The 22,895-nt window shown below is 44.6% G+C and overlaps 1 protein-coding gene across 1 annotated transcript in view; it reads right to left on the bottom strand.

The window, feature by feature from the left end:
* syt16 (synaptotagmin XVI) overlaps nucleotides 1-22,591 on the bottom strand; it is a 47,223-nt gene extending 24,632 nt beyond the window's left edge. The window contains exons 1-2 of the mRNA XM_063184177.1: nucleotides 22,224-22,591; nucleotides 5,526-5,768 (exon numbers count right to left, since the gene is read on the bottom strand). Coding sequence (XP_063040247.1) covers nucleotides 5,526-5,768; nucleotides 22,224-22,236 — 256 coding nt within the window. The 5' untranslated portion in view covers nucleotides 22,237-22,591. The remainder of the gene's footprint in view (nucleotides 1-5,525; nucleotides 5,769-22,223) is intronic.
* Nucleotides 22,592-22,895: the final 304 nt, after the last annotated feature.

Consider the following 22,895-nt stretch of genomic DNA (forward strand, 5'->3'; position numbering starts at 1 on the left):
TTCGAGTCCGGCCGGGGTCATTTCTCGACCCTGCCCCATCTCTCTCTCTCCCAGTCATTTCCTGACTACTCTCACACTGTCCTGTCATAATAAAGACAAAAAGGCCCAATCGCACCACTACTATGTAATTCATTCACAGTTCTTACCAGGTTCTGAGTGTGGCCAATCTTACCACTACTACAGTATGTAATACATTCACAGTTCTTACCAGGTTCTGAGCGTGGCCAATCTTACCATTACTATGTAAGCCATTCATACTGTAGTTCTTACCAGTTTCTGACTAAGGCCAACCTTACCACCACTACTATGTAATTCATTCCCAGTTCTTACCAGCGTCTGTGTGTGCCCAATCTTACCACCACTACTATGTAATTCAATCACAGTTCTTACCAGCTTTTAAGTGTGGTCAAATCTTACCACTAGTAATTCAATCACAGTTCTTACCAGCTTCTAATGTGGCCAAACTTTACCACTACTTATTCATTAAACGTTCTTACCAGCTTCTGAGTGTGGCAAATCTTACCACTACTAATTCATTCACAGTTCTTACCAGCTTCTGAGTGTGGCAAATCTTACCATTACTATGTATTTCATTCTCAGTTCTTACCAGCTTCTAAGTGTGGCCAACCTTACCACCACCACTACTACATATGTATTTCGTTCACAGTTCTTACCAGCCGAGCGTGCCTCTGAGCAGTGGGACGCGGCCAGGCTCCTCATGCTCCTGAGGCTCTCCAGCTCCTCCACCTCCGCAATCATGGACAGCTGGTCAGGAGAGGTGGCAGGTGGAGCAGCACCCTCTCCTCCTCCACCACCACCACCGCCTCCACCTCCACCAGCCAGGCCCCTGCGTGCCAGCTCTGCCAGGAGCGCCTGACGTGCACCTCCTTTGGCCACTTTCGCCTCCTCCGTGTCCCGGTCTCCTTCAGAGTCAAGGTCTCCTCCTTCTCCTTCCTCCGCATCTTCATCATCATCATCATCATCATCATCGTTATCACTCCCATGTTGTGATCCGGATCTTGAAGCACCACCATTAGCGTTAGCGTTAGCAGCAGGGGGGTCGGCGTCTGCTGGACGGCCCAGGCTGAGGAAGGTGGCCTGGAAGGCCTCCGAGATCTGGGCAAGGCGGGCCTGGAACGCCTCGAAGCTGGGTCCCCAGGAGTCTGTCATGATGACGTGATGTCACTTCAGAGCAGAAGGCAGAAGGCAGGAGCAGGAGGAGGAACAGCAGGTGGAAGAAGAGGAGGAGGAGGAGATGGTGGAGGAGGAGAAGAAAGAGGAGGTGGTGGTGGAGGAGAAGGAGAAGGAGCAGGAGAAAGAGGAGCAGGAGGAACGGCACCAGAAGGAGGAGGATAGACAATGTGACTTACATGTCAAAAATCTCCTCACCAACCTTCAAAACCTAGTCGTACTCCATAGACAAAAGCAAGAGTCCCGAACGAAAGATCGAACGAAAGACGTGACCTCATGGAGACCTACTCTACATCCTCTAGCCCTGTACAGTAGGCTAACCTGTCACAGGGAACACTAAGCACCACCTGTGAAAGCACTGGGCCATACAAAGCCTCGTGTTTGCTAAAGGACTCGCTCAACCTGGAAATACCATGGCAGCAAACACACATGTAATAACACAACACACACTCACATACACACACAAACACACACACACACTCTCTCTCTCTCTCTCGCCCTCTCTCTCACTCTCTCTCTCTCTCTCTATCTCTCTCTCTCTCTCTCTCTCTCTCTCTCTCTCACACACACACACACACACACACACACACACACACACACACACACACACACACACACACACACACACACACACACACACACACACACAGTGCCACTCATAGAAACCTGACTGTGTGTTGACTGTATGACCCATGTTTACATAAGAAGTCCTGCCCATTCTCTACCCTCTCTCTCTCCTTCTCTTTCCAAGTGACTAGCTTTATGTGGGGGTTTAAAGGATTATACTACAAGGTAAAACAATTTAACAATGATTTCACAACGTGTTGAGAGTGTATTGCACTGTAATAATCTGTGATTACATTTACGGTAATACTATCTACACTTTTGGAAGGGTGGCTTTTAGGCCACTGGTAAACAGGAAAGGAAACTGTGGAGAGGAAGCCTAGACCAGCTGGAGGGGAGGAGACTGATCCCTGTAGCAACCCAATGTAAGTAGGCTGCCGGATGTGAGTGCCCGGATATCCGCCCGAGTATTTACGTCTATTTTACCTCAGCTACTCGCGTTCGGTCGTGTATTTACGACAGTTTAACCTCAGCTACTTGATTTCGGTCCGATCTGAGTCTGACTGAAGATGGAAGGGACATAGGTGCCGTGCGTAAAGAGCCCACCGCACATCGCCGTTTCGGCGACACCAGAAAGTTCCTTGATCTCCCAATCCAAAGAATAGGCCCTGTGACATCAAAATTATAATAAAAAAGTATACAATGAAATTATAACTTAAAACCGAATTGATTTGGGTGTGAAAATTAAACTGTCTCAACCGGGCACCCATAGGGAATTCATCAAAAGATAACGGCGTTACTTTCTCGTCGGCATTGTGTTTATTATCCAGGAGGACTGAGCTGAAAACTGCAGCAGTCACCTTGCACAGTTCTAGCTGCTCTGAAGCACGTGCGTGTCTAAGCAAATCATCCTGCCCATTCGCAATGTTAAATAAAAAGTTTTGCACAAGGCTATAGTCTAAAAGATTCCCAGATTGACGCTCCCATCTCAGGACGCTCCCATTTCATCTCGCTCCCACTAGCCAGACTATCGGTACCACCGCCATATGACGGAGCCAGTTATCTTGTTGATGTTAGTTTTTTGTTTCTAACCCTAACCTTAACCCTAACCCTAACCTTAACCCTAACCCTAAACCTAACCCTAACCCTAACCCTAACCCTAAACCTAACCCTAAACCTAACCCTAAATTGCTTGTATGTGGCAGTATATGATAATACGTGAAATATAATCGGGTGGGACCGCACGTCCGGGAGTGATAGAAACACCTGGGACCGCACGTCCGGGAGCGAACTCAGTTGGGAGTATCAATCCCCTTACCGTCTAAAATAGACACTGGAATAGCCCGCTTCGGAAGGCATTAAAGTCACGAGTTTACCCAGTCTAAATGTAGCTAGCACCCGGGAAGTTTCTGAGTTTTACTCCTTACATTAGTGAAACATAATATCAGGATATCCAACAAGTTAAAAGAATATCTGGGCATAACATTTAAAAGTGTCAGTGCAGAATTAAACTGGGCGCTGAATATAAATATTGGAGCCATTCTCCCTCCGTGTCTAGATACAGTCAGAGGCGCGCGCACACGCTCTTATTTCTGTATTATATGAAAATATCCTAAAACGGTCACAACATCAGAGGACCTTCGTGGTGGAGGATACTTGTGGCGGGGGCCGAGACCGAGTTGTTACGGGACACTCTTAATATTATTGAAGGGACAGACCATGCTCGATACTTTACCCGGTCTAAATGTAGCCCTCGAAAAGTTATGCCGCATAGGCCTATTGTGCAGATTGATGCCAAGAACACGTGAAACTAGGCACATTGGAGACTAGAGCCTATAATTTAGACATAGCCTATTCATTTGATTGTGCTACGTAAACTTAAAAGTGTCAGTACAGAATCAAGCGGGACGCTGAAATATTGGAGCCAGTAACTTCGTGTCCGGTGGATATTGTGCAGACGTGTGCGCACGCACAACTAATTTCTCTCCCATATCTTTGCTAATCAAGCCTCCGATCTGAAAAAAGACACGGGCACTCAGGATAACCGTTTACACGAGCTGTTTAAATAATGTGATACACGTTCTTCATGACATGGCATGGTTTGGCCACCCTAAATTCAACATGACTGCATTCGCACATATCGTTTAAACATCCATGATGGAATTGTCACTCTTAATGTGCAAGTATTGGATATGAAAAAAAGATCCTAAAACGGTCACAACACCAGAGGACCCGTGGTGGTGTGGTGGATATTTGCCGCGGGGACCGAGGCCGAGTTGTTACGGTAGGCTACAATCATATTATAGAAGGGACAGTCAGGCGACACAGCGCGACTCACATAGGGTAGCTGTGGTACCGCAAAGCATTCCTGATGGCGGAAATGAATGCAAATGCATGCAAATACTCGGGCGGATATCCGGGCACTCACATCCAGCAGCCTACTTACATTGGGTTGCTACAATCCCAAAGCAGTGCAGAGGAGCACAACGCATAAGACGATGATGTCATCAGACAGAGACAAGAAGCAGCATTCATAGTGTATCATATCAACAGGTTGTTCGAAGGCTCAGACAGATATATCGTACCGTTGTTAATCTTGAACAAGCAAGGCAAAACAGCGCATTCAACTTTGTCAACAGTGTTGTAAATCATAGTGAATTAAGAAGGGTTCTGTCCATTGCGTTTGTCTACAACAGACACAAAATGTGTGCGTACATGTGCAAATTACAATGAAGAAAGCGCCTACAGGTTCTCAAAAGATACTACTCTGTGTGTGTGTGTGTGTCTGTGTGTGTGTGTGTGTGTGTGTGTGTGTGTGTGTGTGTGTGTGTGTGTGTGTGTGTGTGTGTGTGTGTGTGTGTGTGTGTGTGTGTGTGTGTGTGTGTGTACGCAATACTGTGTAAGTGTGATATTGACTAGTGAAAGAGTGTGTGTGTGTGTGTGTGTGTGTGTGTGTGTGTGTGTGTGTGTGTGTGTGTGTGTGTGTGTGTGTGTGTGTGCGCGCGCTTTGGCTTTCTTTTCACATAGTCCTCTACTGCTCTTTGTGGGGTGTGTTCATGTGTGATATTGACTTGCAAAAGAAAGGAACACTTGTGTCTCTTTGTGTGTGTGTGTGTGTGTGTGTGTGTGTGTGTGTGTGTGTGTGTGTGTGTGTGTGTGTGTGTGTGTGTGTGTGTGTGTGTATTGACCCCCAAGGGCATGTGTTTGTGTGCTTGATTATGTGTAAGATATTGACTGATGAATAGCTGTGTATCTCTTGAAGGCAGCCTGTGTGTGTGTGTGTGTGTGTGTGTGTGTGTGTGTGTGTGTGTGTGTGTGTGTGTGTGTGTGTGTGTGTGTGTGTGTGTGTGTGTGTGTGTGTGTGTGTGTGTGTGTGTGTGTGTGTGTGTAAGTGTGTCTGTGTCTATGTCTGTGTGTGCATGCATCTGAAGAATTCTTTCAGCCTGGCCACACACCAGGTTGCAACTATGTGTTTGTGTATTTATGTTTGTGTCACATACTGTATGTCCCTAATGTGCTTGCATGTGTGTTTATTATGCATACTGCACTTCCTGTAGTGTGTGTGTGTGTGTGTGTGTGTGTGTGTGTGTGTGTGTGTGTGTGTGTGTGTGTGTGTGTGTGTGTTTCTTATTCACCCAGGCCCTGGTGCACGCCGCACTCCTTGTAGTATGTGTGTGTGTGTGTGTGTGTGTGTGTGTGTGTGTGTGTGTGTGTGTGTGTGTGTGTGTGTGTGTGTGTGTGTGTGTGTGTGTGTGTGTGTTTGTATTCACCCAGGCCCTGGTGCACGCCGCGCTCCTTGCGCTTGCGTCCGCGTCCGCCGCTGCTGTACTGCTCCAGGCAGGGCAGCCCCCCCACGCGGGCGAAGCACAGCTTCTTGTTGATGAAGAGGAAGAGGATGGCCAGCAGGATGACGAAAACGCCCACCGCTGACAGGAAACCGATGGCCTCGGGCGTGACTGCCACCGAGAGGGGACACACAGAGACACACGCATCAGACCACACCAACACGCAGCCTGGACAGGCAAGACACAGGCAAGACAGGCAAGACGCAGGGCCACACGCAGGGCAGGGCAGGGCAGGGCAGGGCAGGGCAGGGCAGGGCAGAGCAGGGCAGGGCAGGGCAGGCAAGACATGGTGCAGAAGCACATAGAGGGGATGCAGACATGCAGACACACAAGTGTACACACACACACACACACACACACACACACACACACACACACACACACACACACACACACACACGAATAACAAAATGAATAGTTATCATGCACAACAAACATGCACAGTGCGAAACATGCAGAGAAATACAGGAATAGACATATATACACACATGCAGACAAACAAAAAGCAAGTGTATACATGCATGCACATGCATAAATAATCCCAAATATACATGCAGACAGGCAAGACACATTTAATAACCACAGGTGGGCAGACAGAGGTAAGCAGACACAACAACAACAACAACAACAACAACAACAACAACAACAACAACAACAACAACAACAACAACAACAACAGAACCATCAAGGCAGACAAACATATACACACATTCACACAGTACAGGGTCACACACACAGACAAAGTGGGCAGTGATTTAGTGAAAGTGTACAAACATTTCATCACAATAACAGTATACAATATACTCGTAACCATACAATAAATATAAATAAAAGAATAGTCTTTTATATAACTCTAGACACTAGATCACTGTATTGGTATAGACATTTTTTTCTTCTTTCTAGTAAATTCACACAGTGTGAGGTGCATACGATGTACCTATAGATTAACTTTGCGAAAACAATTGTCGTCGCCTTTTTTATTTTATTTTGTATTATTTTATTCAACCAATGCTTTGGCTTACACCTTCATCTGGGTCAATTCATATTTGCAGCCTGGGACCGCCCATATTTCTTGCCAACGTGTACTGCAAAACAGCAGTTTCACAACCGAGTCGGTCTGGATAAGGCTATCTCTGCTTTTTCAGTGTTCCAAGAGTTAGTGAGTTCGTGGGGGGCTACAAGTCATTGGTTCTAGCATGATGGTGCAAATGAGAGAGCTCCAATCAACTGCATTCCGTCACTGTTGCTACATCCATGTGTTCGACATAGCGTTCCATTGGCACATCCGGGCATTTTTTGTTCAAACTAGGCCCTACAGTTCAATGGCAGTCTATGAGAGATTCGGTGCATCACAGTTTTCTGACTGGAATCAAATATTAAATATTGCTATTTACTAAGGCCTATACATATGGTCAGCAAGCAGACAAGTTAGGGGTGTAACGATATCGAACCGAACCGACGTATCGTACCGAAAAGACCTGTACCGAGTACCAAAAGGTTGAGTAAAAGGCTACTCTGTTCATGTTTTTACATTATGCTGCTACTACATGCAGAGGCTTGTGCAAAACCCTGAGAGAGAATGCAAGAAAAAACAGGTGTAGAGGCTTGGTCTTTGTGAAACCTTGAGGAGAAAGTACTATTTCTTACACTGATGAAATCTCCGATCCAAAGTAGCAGGTTGAATGTATTTTCTTTTTTCGTTTGTATTTTGACAACATTTTGGTGAAATTAACAACGTGCTGAGGAAGAAAATGGTTTTCTATTTGTTCCCATATACTGTACTGAAAATATACCGAACCGTGACCCCAAAAACCGAGGTACGTATCGAACCGTGATTTTTGTGTACCGTTATAAGTTATATGAATCTTCGGTAACACTTTATTTTAGGGATACATCTATTAGCACTAATACATACAATGTTAATGCCTGCATAAGTAACTTGTAAGGCATGTACTAAGCAAATGCTAAGGCCTACTAGGTCCTTACTAAGGTTAAATTGGTAATAAATCCCTTATTGTGCATGAACAAGACATTTGCGAATACATGCCTAAAATAAAGTGTTACCGAATCTTCTGAGTGTTAACCGATGTCGCCATTTAACAAATCATTAATTATTAATATTATTAATATTAATTATTATGGTATCGGAATGAGCAGCGTGATTGGTTGTCACGGCTTCTCCCATAGACATTTGATGGACGCGTTAAACCCGCCACCCAGAAATGGATTAGTATATGAGATTGGCCAGACAAGCTGTGATCTCTGCTGTGGAAGTACCTGGGCTATAACTTGTATTTCTGCTGTATGGGTGTATCACCACTCCATACAGAGCATTCCATACATAGCACGATACAATACAGTCCTATGCAATAATGGCTTCGATGGAATAACAGGCCATAAGGGAAGGACGAGAAGCGTAACAAAAAATGTATCATCGCAGAGCGCAGAGGGGGCAGAGCAAATAGAGACAGATTAAAAAGAGAGTCTAAAGCACAAAAGAGGGAGATGCAGAGAAGGAGAGGTTGAAGAACACTGAATGTAATCCGTAGGTGTAAGTATGCATGTATGTGTGTATGCTTGTGTATGACTAAAAGAAGTGTTCATGCCTGTGCGTGCTGACGCGCACATGTGCAGGGCTGGCCTGGCCATCTGGCATACCGGGCATTTCCCGGTGGGCCCCGCACCCTTGTGGGCCCCAATTATCAGAAATGTGAGGGGGCAGGGCCCACCTGTGAGTCAGTTCTGCGCCACTAATTATATTATGAGGGGGCCCTTTTAATCCAAAAGTGCCCGGGCCCTATTTCTCCCCTAGGCCATCCCTGCATGTGTGTGAATGAGTGTGTGTGTGTGTGTGTGTGTGTGTGTGTGTGTGTGTGTGTGTGTGTCTGTGTGTGTGTGTGTGTGTGTGTGTGTCTGTGTGTGTGTGTGTGTGTGTGTGTGTGTGTGTGTGTGTGTGTGTGTGTGTGTGTGTGTGTGTGGTAGACAAACAGAAGTATTCAAGGCCAGCCCTGCATGTGTGTGTGTGTGTGTGTGTGTGTGTGTGTGTGTGTGTGTGTGTGTGTGTGTGTGTGTGTGTGTGTGTGTGTGTGTGTGTGTGTGTGTGTGTGTGTGTGTGTGTGGTAGACAAACAGAAGTACTCAAGGCCAGCCTTGAGTATCTGAGTGAGTCTCCTCCATGCGTGGAGCACAGTGCTCGCTATACACTCCTTTGTCAGGCTTCTTTCTTTACTGGAGCTGGACACAAGAACAAGGTCAAACGTCCTTTCAGCCTCCATCTCACTGCCAGTTTTTCGGTCTTTCATTTTTGTCATTGACCTCCAACTCTCTCTTTCTTTCTGTCTCTCTCTCTCTCTCTCTCTCTCTCTCTCCATCCCTCCCTCCCATGCTCCCCTTCTCTCACTCTCATTGTTATTCGTGTCCTTTCTCTCTATGTGCTCTCTCTATATGTGTTCACAGTTCACGCAACACCTAGTCTCCATTCTTCTCTCTCTCTCTCTCTCTCTCTCCCTCTCTCTCTCTCTCTCTCTCTCTCTCTCTCTCTCTCTCTCTCTCTCTCTCTCTCTTTCTCTCTCTGTATTTTATTTCTCATTTGACAATTGTGCCATCTGTCCATCTGTCCTGACCTGCCTGGGACGAAAGGTTGTGTGTGTGTGTGTGTGTGTGTGTGTGTGTGTGTGTGTGTGTGTGTGTGTGTGTGTGTGTGTGTGTGTGTGTGTGTGTGTGTGTGTGTGTGTGTGTGTGTGTGAGTGAGAGAGAGAGAGAGAGAGATGGCCAACGTGCTTGTCAGAGAAAGTGCCAAGTCACACACACACACACACACACACACACACACACACACACACACACACACACACACACACACACACACACACACACACACACACACACACACACACCTCCCTTCGTCCCAGGTCAAGACAGATGGACCGGAAATGGGCATCCACATCTCAGACCTCCCCTGATCTACCCAATCTGCTACACAGAAACCATACAGCCCACGAATTCAAATACACTGAGGCATATAGTAGTTAGTCTCTCTCGCTCTCTCTCTTTCTCAAACACACACACACACACACACACACACGCACACACACACACGCGCACAGGCGCGCGCACACACACACACACACACGCTCGTGCACCATGCCCTGGGGTGCACCTATTTAATCCATGCTCTTTGAATGTCAGCAGTTAATAGGGACGAGCCAATTGAGGCAATGCATCACTGTGATGGCCACTACTACACAGAAAGCACCTGACATTAGGGCTGCATAATTAATAGAAAATCGTGATATAATCGTGATATCGAAATCGGGATTTCAATCGGGATTTTATCGTGGTAATAGTGACCTACCTTCGAGAGCCTCCTTGAAGCTAGAACATACTGACAGGCTGGTGTTTCTGGCCAGAAATCTGTTCACCTACGTGTCATGCTACTGCCTTTTACAAAATTATTACAATTCATTTTATTTTGCTCATCCCGTATATAATTCATTCTTGGTTATATTTCATTTTGTTATAATTGAAAAAAAACCCAGCAAAAATCAATAACCGTGATTATGATTTTGACCCAAATAATCGTGATCATGATATTTTCCATAATTGTGCAGCCCTACCTGACATACTGTATTTAAGTGTCTTTTGAGGTAAGTATCTTGAGCTAAATGCCTGTATATGTGCCTGTGACGTGTGGAAGTGTTTAGGAGCACTTTTTTTGGTTAAACTAGATACCATCATATACCGACATACACACACCCATACACCCATACCCACCCACACACATTGACATCTCAGGGGGGTCTGATTGACCATTTCCAATCATTTTACATTACAAACTCATAAATGGATCACCTGCACTTGCCATCTTTATTATTAGCCTTATTAAACAAGAAAATACGAACATACAAGTTTCTTTTCACTAAGCTACACACATGCTACATTTAGTCTGTTGCCCTAGAAACAGATTCGCTATTCGCTATTCTTTCTTCCTCGCCAACCCACTCACTCTCTTCACTCTCTTTCTGCGACCAAGGCAAGATGTGTTTCACACCCGTGCATGTGCAGCACATTTTAGGACATGTTCTGCATATGTGAGGAAATGGAGGTGAAGAAAAATGTCAGAAACAACTTGTAAGGTTGATGAAAAGAAAAGAGAGAGAGAGAGAGAGAGAGAGAGAGAGAGAGAGAGAGAGAGAGAGAGAGAGAGAGAGAGAGAAAGGCCACCATAACATCATGTACAAGTTTTTGGTAAAGTCAGAAAACGCTACACTTTTTCCTCATGTTTTTATCTGTGCTATGTTCCTTCCCTCACACGTTTCCCTTTTTCATGCATGCACATGCTGCCCTCTACTGGACAGGGAGAGAACACTCTCTCTAACTCATTAGAAAGTCTCAGCCTGTAAGTGAAAATGAAAGCCCGTTGGGAAACTCCAACTCCCACATTGTCATTGTGACACAGCACTCCACAGCACACAAGTGCACACTGCACACAACAAAATTGCAGTTATGCCTCACCCGTGCAAGGGGGCAGCCCCCAATGGCGCCCCAAGGGAGCAGTGTGGCAGGACAGTACCATGCTCTGGGTTCCTCAGTCATGGAGGAGGATGGGGGAGAGCACTGGTTAATTACTCCCCCCACCAACCTGGCGGGTCGGGGGTCGAACCGATAACCTTTGCGCTACAAGTCTGACTCCCTAACCACTTACCCATGACTGCCCAACTCATTAGAATGTCTCAGGCTGTAAACAACCATCTTGAATCTTACAAAAATGTCTTATTGCCTGTAAACTTACTTACTTACTGTAAGCCATACTGTACATATCTGATCATCTGGTATAACTTGCCATACTGTACATAAACAAGCACTCACATACAAACACAAATAAACACATCACAAAGCAGTCAAGGGAAACCATGGTAACCACATGACAGTGGACGAAACCTTAAAACACAGTGCCCTCTTCTGGCCATTCTGCGTTGGTAAGCTATATCTTATGTATGTCTGGATAGAAAGACCCTCTGAGAAACTACCACGGTCACTGTGACACACTGCACACGACCACACAATTAAATAGCATTTATTTGTCACTTGCAATTGCACGAGAGTGCAACACAACTGGCATCCCAGGGTAGCAGTGCGGGGAGGTGCTCACACTTCACTGTGGGATGAGGGAGAGCACTAGTTATTCACTGCCCTGCACCCACTAGCAGTATCCGGAATGGATTTGGCAACCTGCGCTGACTGCTTGCTCATGACTTCCCTAAATATTACTGGAAGAGCCAAAGTAAGCCTACCTAAAAAAACTGTGACGGAGAGAGAGTGAGTTGAGTGTGATATTCCTCTGTAGCTAGCCAAGTAAACTAGTCGAACCTGCCTATCAGCAAAAAGGAGAGGTGCTCACACTTCACTGTGGGATGAGGGAGAGTACTAGTTATTCACTGCCCTGCACCCACTAGCAGTATCCGGAATGGATTTGACAACCTGCGCTGACTGCTTGCTCATGACTTCCCTAAATATTACTGGAAGAGCCAAAGTAAGCCTACCTAAAAAAACTGTGACGGAGAGAGAGTGAGTTGAGTGTGATATTCCTCTGTAGCTAGCCAAGTAAACTAGTCGAACCTGCCTATCAGCAAAAAATAAATAAAATAAAATATGGCACAGGTCCAGGACCATAAGAGATGATTCAAAAGGACAAAAGCTGTCCACAATCACACCACTCTATCCATATAGCAGGTTTTACTCGCCTGTTTGAATTTGATTATTACACTATATGAATTATTTCCATGTAATACAGGGATTAAAGCAAAAAAAAGTAATCTGACTGAACTTTTTTACCGGTTAGGCACCCGATCGAGTATCACTCCGTAACCCTACGAAAACCAATGTAGCCAGGCTCTGCCCTCATGACGAAACATACATGCAAGGAATGGTGCCAGAGCCAGCGGCATAGGCAGACGGGGCAGTCGCCTAGAGCAGAATAGGCCTATGTCTTGAGGGCGCCAGTAATACCAAAAAGTGCCACAAAATCAGAACTTCAACCAACATAAATCTTTACACTTCACATGAACAATGAATATTCATTATACACTCAGTAGACCTATATAGACTCAGTATGAGTGTACCTGTAGGTACTAGATCAGATGTGCTCAATCAGATGTAGCCTAGGCCTACAATGCTATGTTTACAGATGCCAATTTCTAAATAAAAAAAAAAGGAAAGAGGGCGGGCAGGCCTAGGCCGCTCACCAGATTGACTAGAACTGGCCGAGAATGGAGGGATAATGGATACTATATCAGACTGCAAAGATTGAACTGAAATTTGGGGCATGTTTTGGTTATTTCCTCTTATTTCTACCCATTGTTTATGAATTGTTCACAACATCATGCAGAATGGATTCACAATGAATGCTGCTTCAAAATGGTAGCTGATCTCACAGAATTGGAATTGCAATGTGTTGATACAGTGAGTGATCCCATTATGGGTTTTTTTTGTTGTAGTAGTAGGCTATATTTTGTCTTTCACATTAGAATGGGCAAACACTGTTCTGGTGAAAGCACTGGTGCGCATTGCTTGCAGTTGTATTTCTGACATTTAAAAAGCCCTGATCATAGCAATCAGAGGGAGAAAACTAGCTTTAATTATTTGTATGTTTTTCACCCTTCGGCCTTTTTCAGTATTCATCCTGTTACAAATAACTTGTTGACGTTTACAAACAGGGTGCGGTATGTCTACCTCTGTGTTCTACCGTTTTGAAAACTACTGGCTACTTTTTTGCTTCTCGATGTGCGGTGCCAAGCACACGCTTACCATTGATTTAAAAAACGTCCCCGATTCTTCCTATGCGCACGTGTTCTACAAGCTGACAGGACGCAGCAGACACGACAGTCACAGACATACGTCTATCGTTTACAAAAGTAACACACTTTCCCAAGCTTGTCGCGCAGCTTTCCACTCGAATCGAGGCAAATCACCCACCCATCAGTCCTGAGTGCGCAGTGCGCAAATAGGCTAACTGAACTCACGAAACGCATAGTCCGAGAAGATGGGCACAGACGTTGAGCCACTCAAAAACAAGCGCACACACAACTGTTGCTGCTGCACACTATTCCAGTTAGCAGAAATAGCGTCACACAGTAACCAGCCTGGAAAGTGAAACAAACGTCGAAACGGCATTTATCGACCATGAGTCCACCCATCAGCTTCCCAGAACAAGACGTGGCATAAATTGGCTCTGCCAGGGATAGCCTATCCTTGACCCAAATGCAACCCATTTTTAACTTATTTCTTGAATATATATATCGGCAACAACAAAGTTAATCTGCTATGAGTACAGATGAGACTGTGAATTATCCGTTGTCAAAAAGACAACTAGCTCTACACGCAGCCAGTCAAACGCGCTAAACTTTGAGGATGAAACGCATGGTAGGCTATCCTAGTTAGCTGCCATAGTCGTCCCATTGGGGCTATGAATAATGCTAGTAAGAGTCACAATGCTTAAAAGGCAAACCCTTCATGAAAAGGACATCATACGCAGTCGAAGTAAACTATTCATTTTTTTTTCTAAATATCTGCACGGCAGGTGCAATGATATGGAAACGTCACTGCACTTTATACATTGTATTACAATTATTTTCTTTTCTGCCATCAGCAACAATTTTGGCTATTTATTTTTTTAATCTCTCGCGTTGCGCTGCCACAGAATTGTTGACCGCTCGTGTACTTTTTTTTGGAACACGGAAGAACAGGGGATGACCCAAAACTAGGCTACTGATGAGTGAATGTTGTATCACATACATCCGTAGGCCTACACCAAACACACCTCTCGTCCCCTTCTCATGACCAGGAGTGCTCTCGATTTGAGTTCAGTTGGAAAGTAAAAATTGTAAATTAATTGACATAAATTATACGGACGGAAATCCGTCCAAACGAAAATCCAGTTGACGGAATTCCGTCGTAGCGACGGAAAACTTTAATCCCTGTGTAATAGCCTGGCTTGCCATGCCGGGCGAATAGCCCTCTGGACTGGAGCACCATCCAGATGTCAAATCAAGAGTAATACTGTAATTATAAATATGCTCTCAAGAAGCACTGGATCAACTAACAACAAATATAATTTGGAAGGCACATATTTAAGTATGGAGGAACCATAGAATATCTATCACACAAACTCAGATACACACTGACACACGGACACATGGACACACACACAGACACAAACTAGTGATTTCTATATGAAACTCTTTTCACCATCATCTGTAGCTTCAAACCTGCATAGCTAAAAATAATGTCATTAGAAATAATGACAATGACAACTAGCTGAAACGACATGTACAGTACAGGGGTGCATTTCTCAAAACCAAAGTTGCTTACTACATTAGCTACTTTGTTGTTTTCGATGCATTTTCCCATTGGCAACTACACAAGTTGCTAACAGGCTAACAACTTCTCTTTCGAGAAAGGCACCCCAGTACAGTAGCACGTACAGTAGGTACATGTATGAAACCGCAACCACTCTCATACTCACTCACTCACATACACGGACACTCAGACACATGCTTAGATCAAAGCATAGGTCATGGTGCCATCTCTTCTCTGACCTCGCCCTGAGGGATGAATGTACACTACATGTCCCCGTTTCTCCCAGTGTCTCCCCATTCGCTGTCCTACTGTACCATAAAAAGCCTCTCACCTCTGATGTGTCCTCTGCTTACAGTGGTGCCTCAGCCTTCTTTTGAGGAGCGTGCCCAATGCTGTGCTCCCACTACGTGCTCCTCTGTGCTGTAATCTACACTACTGATTAGGACTTCTTAAGAAACGGGATGCAGGAAGTCTGTGTGCTGCCAGTCTACTGAGGGCACTTCCTCTCCCGTCGGGACTCCGAACGGGACCTCCCATCCTGTGGGAGACACATCCTTCAACACCAACTGAAGGGCAGAGGTGTCAAAAGTAAAAGTACTTTTGTGTTGTAATTACACCACTAGCACATGGCATTACATAGCTGTTACACCATTTACTCCATTGTACCTAATGAGAAAGATAGACTGTGTTATTACTGAAAACCTCACAATGAACCACCACAAACTTGATCCAAGCAGTGCAGAGTTAGCTGATCGTAAGACAAGTACACAGGTCCACTGGTTACTCTGATAAGTTACTTGTGTTGGAAGGAAACTTAGTTTCTTTTACTTTTACTTTTGACACCTCACTTCTCTCTCCTGTGATGACAACAATGCACAGTACTGCCATTATTTTGCAGGGTTGCATGTCAAAAACACAGCATACTGCATAATGCAATCCAGTACAGTAGTTTTGTTATACTTTTTTGTGCAGTATGAAGTTTTTGTGTCTGAAACACTGCACCAATACTAATACTTTTCTCTGTGTGTGTGTGTGTGTGTGTGTGTGTGTGTGTGTGTGTGTGTGTGTGTGTGTGTGTGTGTGTGTGTGTGTGTGTGTGTGTGTGTGTGTGTGTGTGTGTGTGTGTGTGTGTGTACGTGTACTATGGTACATGGGTGTGGCTGATGAGTCGATGTCCCCTTGGTGGTGCCACTGGCCATAATCAGACCACACAAAAAACAACTCTTTCATCTCATCAAAAACGTTCTGCCAGACCCTTAGACAATGGCAAAAAAACCCTCCAACTCCAGACTGGTATCGTCTACTGGACCTCCACATCCAAGGTGCCAGCCTGTCAGACCAGTACAGTACGTACTGTCTGTACGGTGCCAAGTTCTGATAAGAACCCTTGCCGACAGGCACACTGTTCCACCGTGAGCAATGGCATTGTCAGGCTGGCACTAGCACTAGTCTACTGGGATGGCATGTCCATGGTGCCTACGTGTAGGCCTACAATGCCAAGTTCTGATAAGAAACTGCACTCTCAAGCTTGTCCACCATGTCCACTGTAGACATGTTGTGGCCTAAGCCATGGTTTTACATTACATGACATGACATTAGTAGACCCTTTTCTTTTCTAATGTGACTTACAAGTTCTTCTTGTACCGCTGTGTGTGTGTTTGTGTGTGTGTGTGTGTGTGTGTGTGTGTGTGTGTGTGTGTGTGTGTGTGTGTGTGTGTGTGTGTGTGTGTGTGTGTGTGTGTGTGTGTTAAGAGGGGTGTGGGCAACTTGTGGATTCCCAGCTCTTCAATTGTTACCTGACCCCCGATTTCTCCCTTGGACTATGCATCGTGACTTCTTTTTGAGACACCTGGACAATTTGAACACTTTTCCCATTTTCGAATCTTGGTAGTAGATAGAGCGAGGTATGATATTGCGTCAACATAAATGTAAGTCAGTTAAACCACGGCACTTGCTATGGTTGTAGAACTCCCACTTCAAGTGCCAGGAACGGAAGCTGCAATTTGCAGGTATGAGAAGTGTGATCTACTAGTTTGGGTTTGATCTGGAATGTACCTTTTACAGAGTATACAGGCAGAAGAAAGTAAGTGCAAAGGGTTAAACAGATTTACGGAGGAGTTGAGTTAAATTTGTTCTGCAGGGAAATCCCCACAAGCTTCTTGAAATTTGAGATGACCCTACTCTTGAAGCAGTAGGTAGCTTATTCCAGAATTGAGAAACAAAGACAGAAAACCATGTGGACTGGAGTCGCCTTTTGTGAGTGGGAGACAAAGCTAGACGATTGACACTGGAGGAACGCAACGTCCTGGAGGGAACATAATGGCATATCCATCAGATAAACAAGAGCAGAACCTGATGCAGCTTTGTAGGCAAGGATCAGGGCCTTGTGTTTAATTCAGCACTAGTAGCCAATGCAGGTTGACAAAAAGAGGAGTGACATGTGCTCTTTTGCATTCATTAAAAAGTACCAGACTATTTTCAAAGATTGTGTTGCACAAGCTGGAAGGCCAGTCAGAAGAGAGTTGCACTGGCCATCTGCATAAGTAACTAATACAGGTAGACAAACGGAGGAGTGACATGCGCCCTATTGCATTCAGTAAGTACCAGAGTATTTGAAAAGATTTTATTGCACAAGCTGGAAGGCCAGTCAGAAGAGAGTTGCACTAGTCAATGCATTGTGTCGGCTGCAAGATCAGTGCAGCTTAGGCCAACACACAACCAACAGCGGTGTGACAGTAGCCTGGGAGCAGTAACCCGTACTGCTTTGCACAATCTTTCAGGTCTGAAAGAAAGCATGGATACTATCCCTCAGTCAGAGTTCCAGATCTTGGGCTTCAATCAGAAAGCGGGGAGGGCTGGAAAGGCAATGACTGCAGCTTGTTTGAAAAGATACAACTGACACAATTGGCTATGGGCTATGTATATGCCAAACGACACATTGGTAACGCCCAATAAACGGCCAAGGGAAATCATAAACCACACCTTTCCTACAAGAAATCGCATAGGTAACCTCCAGACTATCTCACTTGTGAGGTCGTCTAGTATTATTGACCAGGCAAGTTTGGCAGTGCAGTTTCTTTTTCTTTAATTTGATAAGTCACACCCAAAGTCGCCTCGTATCCTAGACGTTGAGTGTGCCCATCCCTTTCTAAGTTCTGACAAGAAACTTTGGTGGTAGGCTGGCACCCCATGCCAACATATACAACGGCATGATCAGAGGCCAGGAAGCAGACTGGGGGAACCACATCCTTAATGGAACAATAGACCGCCACCAGCTCTTCCACACAACATGAAATACAGTTAGTTATGTAATAGCTCATTCATGTTGCGTTTATGACCCCTTTTACATTATATTATGTAACACTTAGCTGCTGCTTTTATTCCACACAACTTACAGTCACTGTACGTAGGTACTGGCAGGGCTCTAAATGAACACCAGCCAACTGGCCAAATGCTGGTGAAATTTCAGTTTGGTTGGTAGAAAAGACCAATTTACTAGCCACTTTGACCCATTAGTGAGTGAAAAAAGTTAATTTACAGCCTGGGTGCTGGGTATAGGTACACTGTGCAGGAAATGGCCCAAAAAGGTACTGCAACTATTCTGCTCATTGAAACTGGGTTGCCTATAGCTAAATTTGATCTTTTCATGAAAGTTTACTAAGTAATGAACTAATATTTTCTAGTATGGCCCAAGTACAGTCATTTTTGCAGCTTAAAATGGCTATTTCTGGAAATTCAAAATGGCGGACCATGGAGAAGATCCCCCTTTTCATGTATGAAAATTACAATTTTTCCAGTCATAATGACTACTTGGAATTTGATGGTGGTGGTAAGTATTCATGAAAAAGGTAACATTAGTGAATGGGTAACATGCATTCTGGAAATAAACAACTAAAAATCTCGCACAGTGTACCTTTCTATGTAGTTTCTGATACAATAGGAGGATAGGTGCCAGGCTCAAGGCTTCAACCATGGATAATAGGGGATTCAAACTAGCAACCTTCCAATCCCGAGATGAACTCCCTTACAATAAGACCGTGGCTGCCTTTCACGGACCACATTGAGAAGCTTAAGGTTAAAGGTAGGGCTGGGCAATATGACGATATATATCGTTATCGTGATATAAAAGTGTATATCGTGACCTTTCTCCTATATCGTTCATATCGTGATAGTAATTTGATCAACTTTATACAATTGAATATTATTTAATTACATTTCATGTAGTCACAATACACACTATAAGTTAATGTAAAAATAGGAATAAAAAGATCCATTTTAAAGAAAGGTTGCCTTGCGACATGAAAAAATAAAGAGCAAATCAAGAGAATAACTGAAAACGTATGTAATTGTGCTATATCGTGATATATATCGTTATCGTGATATAAAGTAATGCATATCGTGATAATATTTTTTTTTCCATATCGCCCAGCCCTAGTTAAAGGTTTGAGTTTATTATAGCCATTTCAACAATATGAAATACAGCTGACTGGAATGTGTCACACCAAGACGACGTGATACAGCCATATGAACTCAACTACAGTCTGATGTGAGAGATGTTTGTGTGTGTGTTACTGGTATCATACAGTATAAGGCACAAGATGAATGAACCAGTGTCTGAAGCCTGCACAAATTATTTTGTCAGACACCATGTCACAATCACACAGTCTGACACATAACCATAAAACTTTCTCTAGCCATTCAGCTGTTGGTGCCATCAGCAGGCCACTGTGCAACCTCACAAATGGATAGTTGCAAAAAAAAGATAGACAATAATGGAAAGGGATCCGATCTGCAGGTTACAGAGTAGTCCAAACTAGGCAGATTTCTTCATCATACAGACAGTGGTTCTCAGCCTTTTTTTGAACAAACACCCACTTGACCTCAATATACAGTAACCCTCCAAACGCACCCTTGACCTCATCATAAGCCTGCCAATGCCCCACTTAGTATTGAAAAATAAAATAGACCAATGCCCCCCAATGGGAACTAGGCCTTGTCCCCACTCACTTGTTTGCTTCGCAATCTATCTATACAGACAATTTCACATGAGTATAGCTCCCAATGGTCTTCACACATACTGCACTGACCAGTAGAGGCTGCCAAATGTGTCACAACACAGACATCAGAGGTGAATGTAAATGATTGTGACATGTGACACTATGTGCTAGCCGCCTGATGCCATCATCATGACCTCAATTTAACCTTTCATCAGGAGCCTCTGGCTAACACAGATAAGCATATGTGCACGTATGCATGCACACACACACACTTTATCTGCTGTCTCACTGTGAAACAGCACAAAGAGCATAACATGAAAATGCATGTATGCCTCACCCATGTAAGGGGGCAGCAGCGCAACAAGCATCCAAGGGAGTATGTCCAATTATTCGTAGAGGAAGATGGAGGAGTTATTCACGCATGCCCCCCACCCACCTCATGGTGTCAGAACTTTAACCGGGAGCCCTCAGCCTACAAGCCCTATCCAAGTGCTTCTGCATGACTGCCTTATACAGATATGCCCATGTCTCTGGACACTGACGGCTCTTTATACAGCCACAGCAATGTAAACCTACAGTACAGCCTACAGCTTCCTGCTCTTGTTGATATCTCACAATATTCAGCGTTTTTAAATACTTTAATACTTGTCATTAGGCCTGATTGGCCTACCAGTGAGAGTATGCACTAGTCAGGGATAACAAGTGGCCTTCCTAATAGGCAATGATCTTGCATAGTCACAGTTCACATAGCACTGGGCGTGAGTCTAACTTATCTGGGGAATGTCACAGACTCTTTCTAAAAGCTGGTTGAAACTCTTTTGAAAGACTGGCAGACACTCATTGTTGGCTCACTGTTGATTCCCTGCCGATTCATCCAATACAAAACACGTTATGAGCATCTAAAGATGTAGCTTAAAACATCACGGCATGCTGATACACAAAACCTTTTGACAAATAATCACTAAAGGGAATAAGTCGCTGAAGGAATTAAAATAGCCTAGCATCTGTTTTCACACGTTAAGTATGCTACACTTCACGTTTTGTTTGTTTGGCAAAGCTGGAATTTCCATAAAATGGTTAAATACATCTAGGGTACTACACAATAGGAATAATGGATCAAGGAATCAATTGCCCCTATGCCAAATATGAACGTCCACCGCTGTTGGCCTGACCCCTTATGACCTGGGCCTGGGTCCAATGTGCCCATTCATGAATCCATTTCTGATGTCAAATCATTTTTTTTCAGTGGATAGGCAGGCTACACAAGGACCAAAACGTAAACCCAATAATACATTCAGTCATTTGGCAAAACTATTTGATACTGGTGAAGTGACACTAATGCTGACTGTACAAGTAGGCCGATTGTGATCACGGGGGCCGCTAGGGGGGGGAAAGTGGTACCGATTCTAAGGGCCCAAGCACTGATAGGGGCCCTTAAGGTGGCCCAAGCACCTAGAGGGGCCCTTAAGGGGACCCAAACTTTGAATCTTTCATGAGTCCCAACATTTCTGGCAGCGCCCCTGATTGTGATCTGTATAGCATAGGCACCGATTTATGGTAGACTGCCGACGACAGACTATATTGTATTTCTGACTTGGTGTCACAACTGATAACTTCCATGGCAGTTCCAAGATGCTAAAATAAGCATGCGTCAGATGACCAGACAAGAGGCAACACACAAAGTGGCCCATTTGTTGTACTGGGCATCAAAACATGTGCACGGATGCTGCTGCATGGCAAACAAACGATAATTTTGGGGTCCAACCCAAGAGAGATGACATTAGCGATGCCCATACATTACAGAGTAACAAGCCCTGATGTACACTCTGGTTTAACACTATAAGAACATACCTCATTTCTATTATTTCTAACTAAGCGAGATGCTAAAGACGTCGGATGGAAATTGCTTTTATAATGGACGCCAAGAATAGCCTAAGCGAAGAGGTGGTTAAAAAAACACACCAGAACAGCATCGCACCGCGAATGGCTCACATGAAACGTCAACACATCCACGTATATCTGCTCCATGGTGGCTGACAACAACTCTCGATTATTTTTTAATCGAAACACAAGTCTTTTTTAGGGATAGTACGGCTGACATTATCGGGCACTGTATGCGCAAGCCATGCACAGAAGATGGGACGCACTGTTTTATCTTGGTTTACTGCGTAGGGTCCCTGCAACTAATGGCCGTGGGTGGTGGGGGTGGGGTGTTGAAGAAATGTGCACATCATCTGTAGAACTGAAAAAATAGTGATAGGGATACTCACTATCGGCAGCCATGGCTGACTCGGTTTTATCCTGTAGCAAGGCGTCTGTTCTTGTTTCGAGGGAGGAAACGGTCAGAGGCAGAGACGCGTCTTTGCTGGGCCATCTATCGGCTCACATCGCATCCAGTTTGGTCCGCTAGGCTGAGCGCGGAAAGCAACTAAACCGAGGCCCTCTTCCGCTCCACTTCGTCTTTTTGCTTCACTACTACCAGATCTCTGTAGGGCCAATGTGCATCTGCAAAATGGGTTCTATTTATTGCCACCCTTTGGATCAGTATGCATCAAGATCACGGGAGACGCTGAGCATCTCTAGGGTGACGCGCAGCGCGTTCCCGTCAGCGCATGGTTGTGAAACGTCAAGGACCCGATATTTATCCTAAATTGATGATGGGTTAACACAGTTAGGATATCTCTGAAAAGTGTAATTGTAAAATGTATTGTGGCGCTACAGTCGTGAAGCGCTTCTCCAAGAAAAAAAGACACTTTTAAAAATGCTGCAGGGAATTGAAAGCAAATGCGCATTCCCATTGCGAATTTCTCAACTTTGATTAACGCCACATAAAATACGAATACCTTTATACACTAATGCTCAAGCATTTAGACTATGTCAGTCTAGCCATATGCAAAATCTGAAGGCACAGTGTTGCGCCCACTGTTAGACATGTAGGCTAC

The sequence above is a fragment of the Engraulis encrasicolus genome, chromosome 19 (genome assembly GCF_034702125.1).
Source record: "Engraulis encrasicolus isolate BLACKSEA-1 chromosome 19, IST_EnEncr_1.0, whole genome shotgun sequence".
In the NCBI taxonomy this organism is placed as follows: Eukaryota; Metazoa; Chordata; class Actinopteri; order Clupeiformes; family Engraulidae; genus Engraulis; species Engraulis encrasicolus.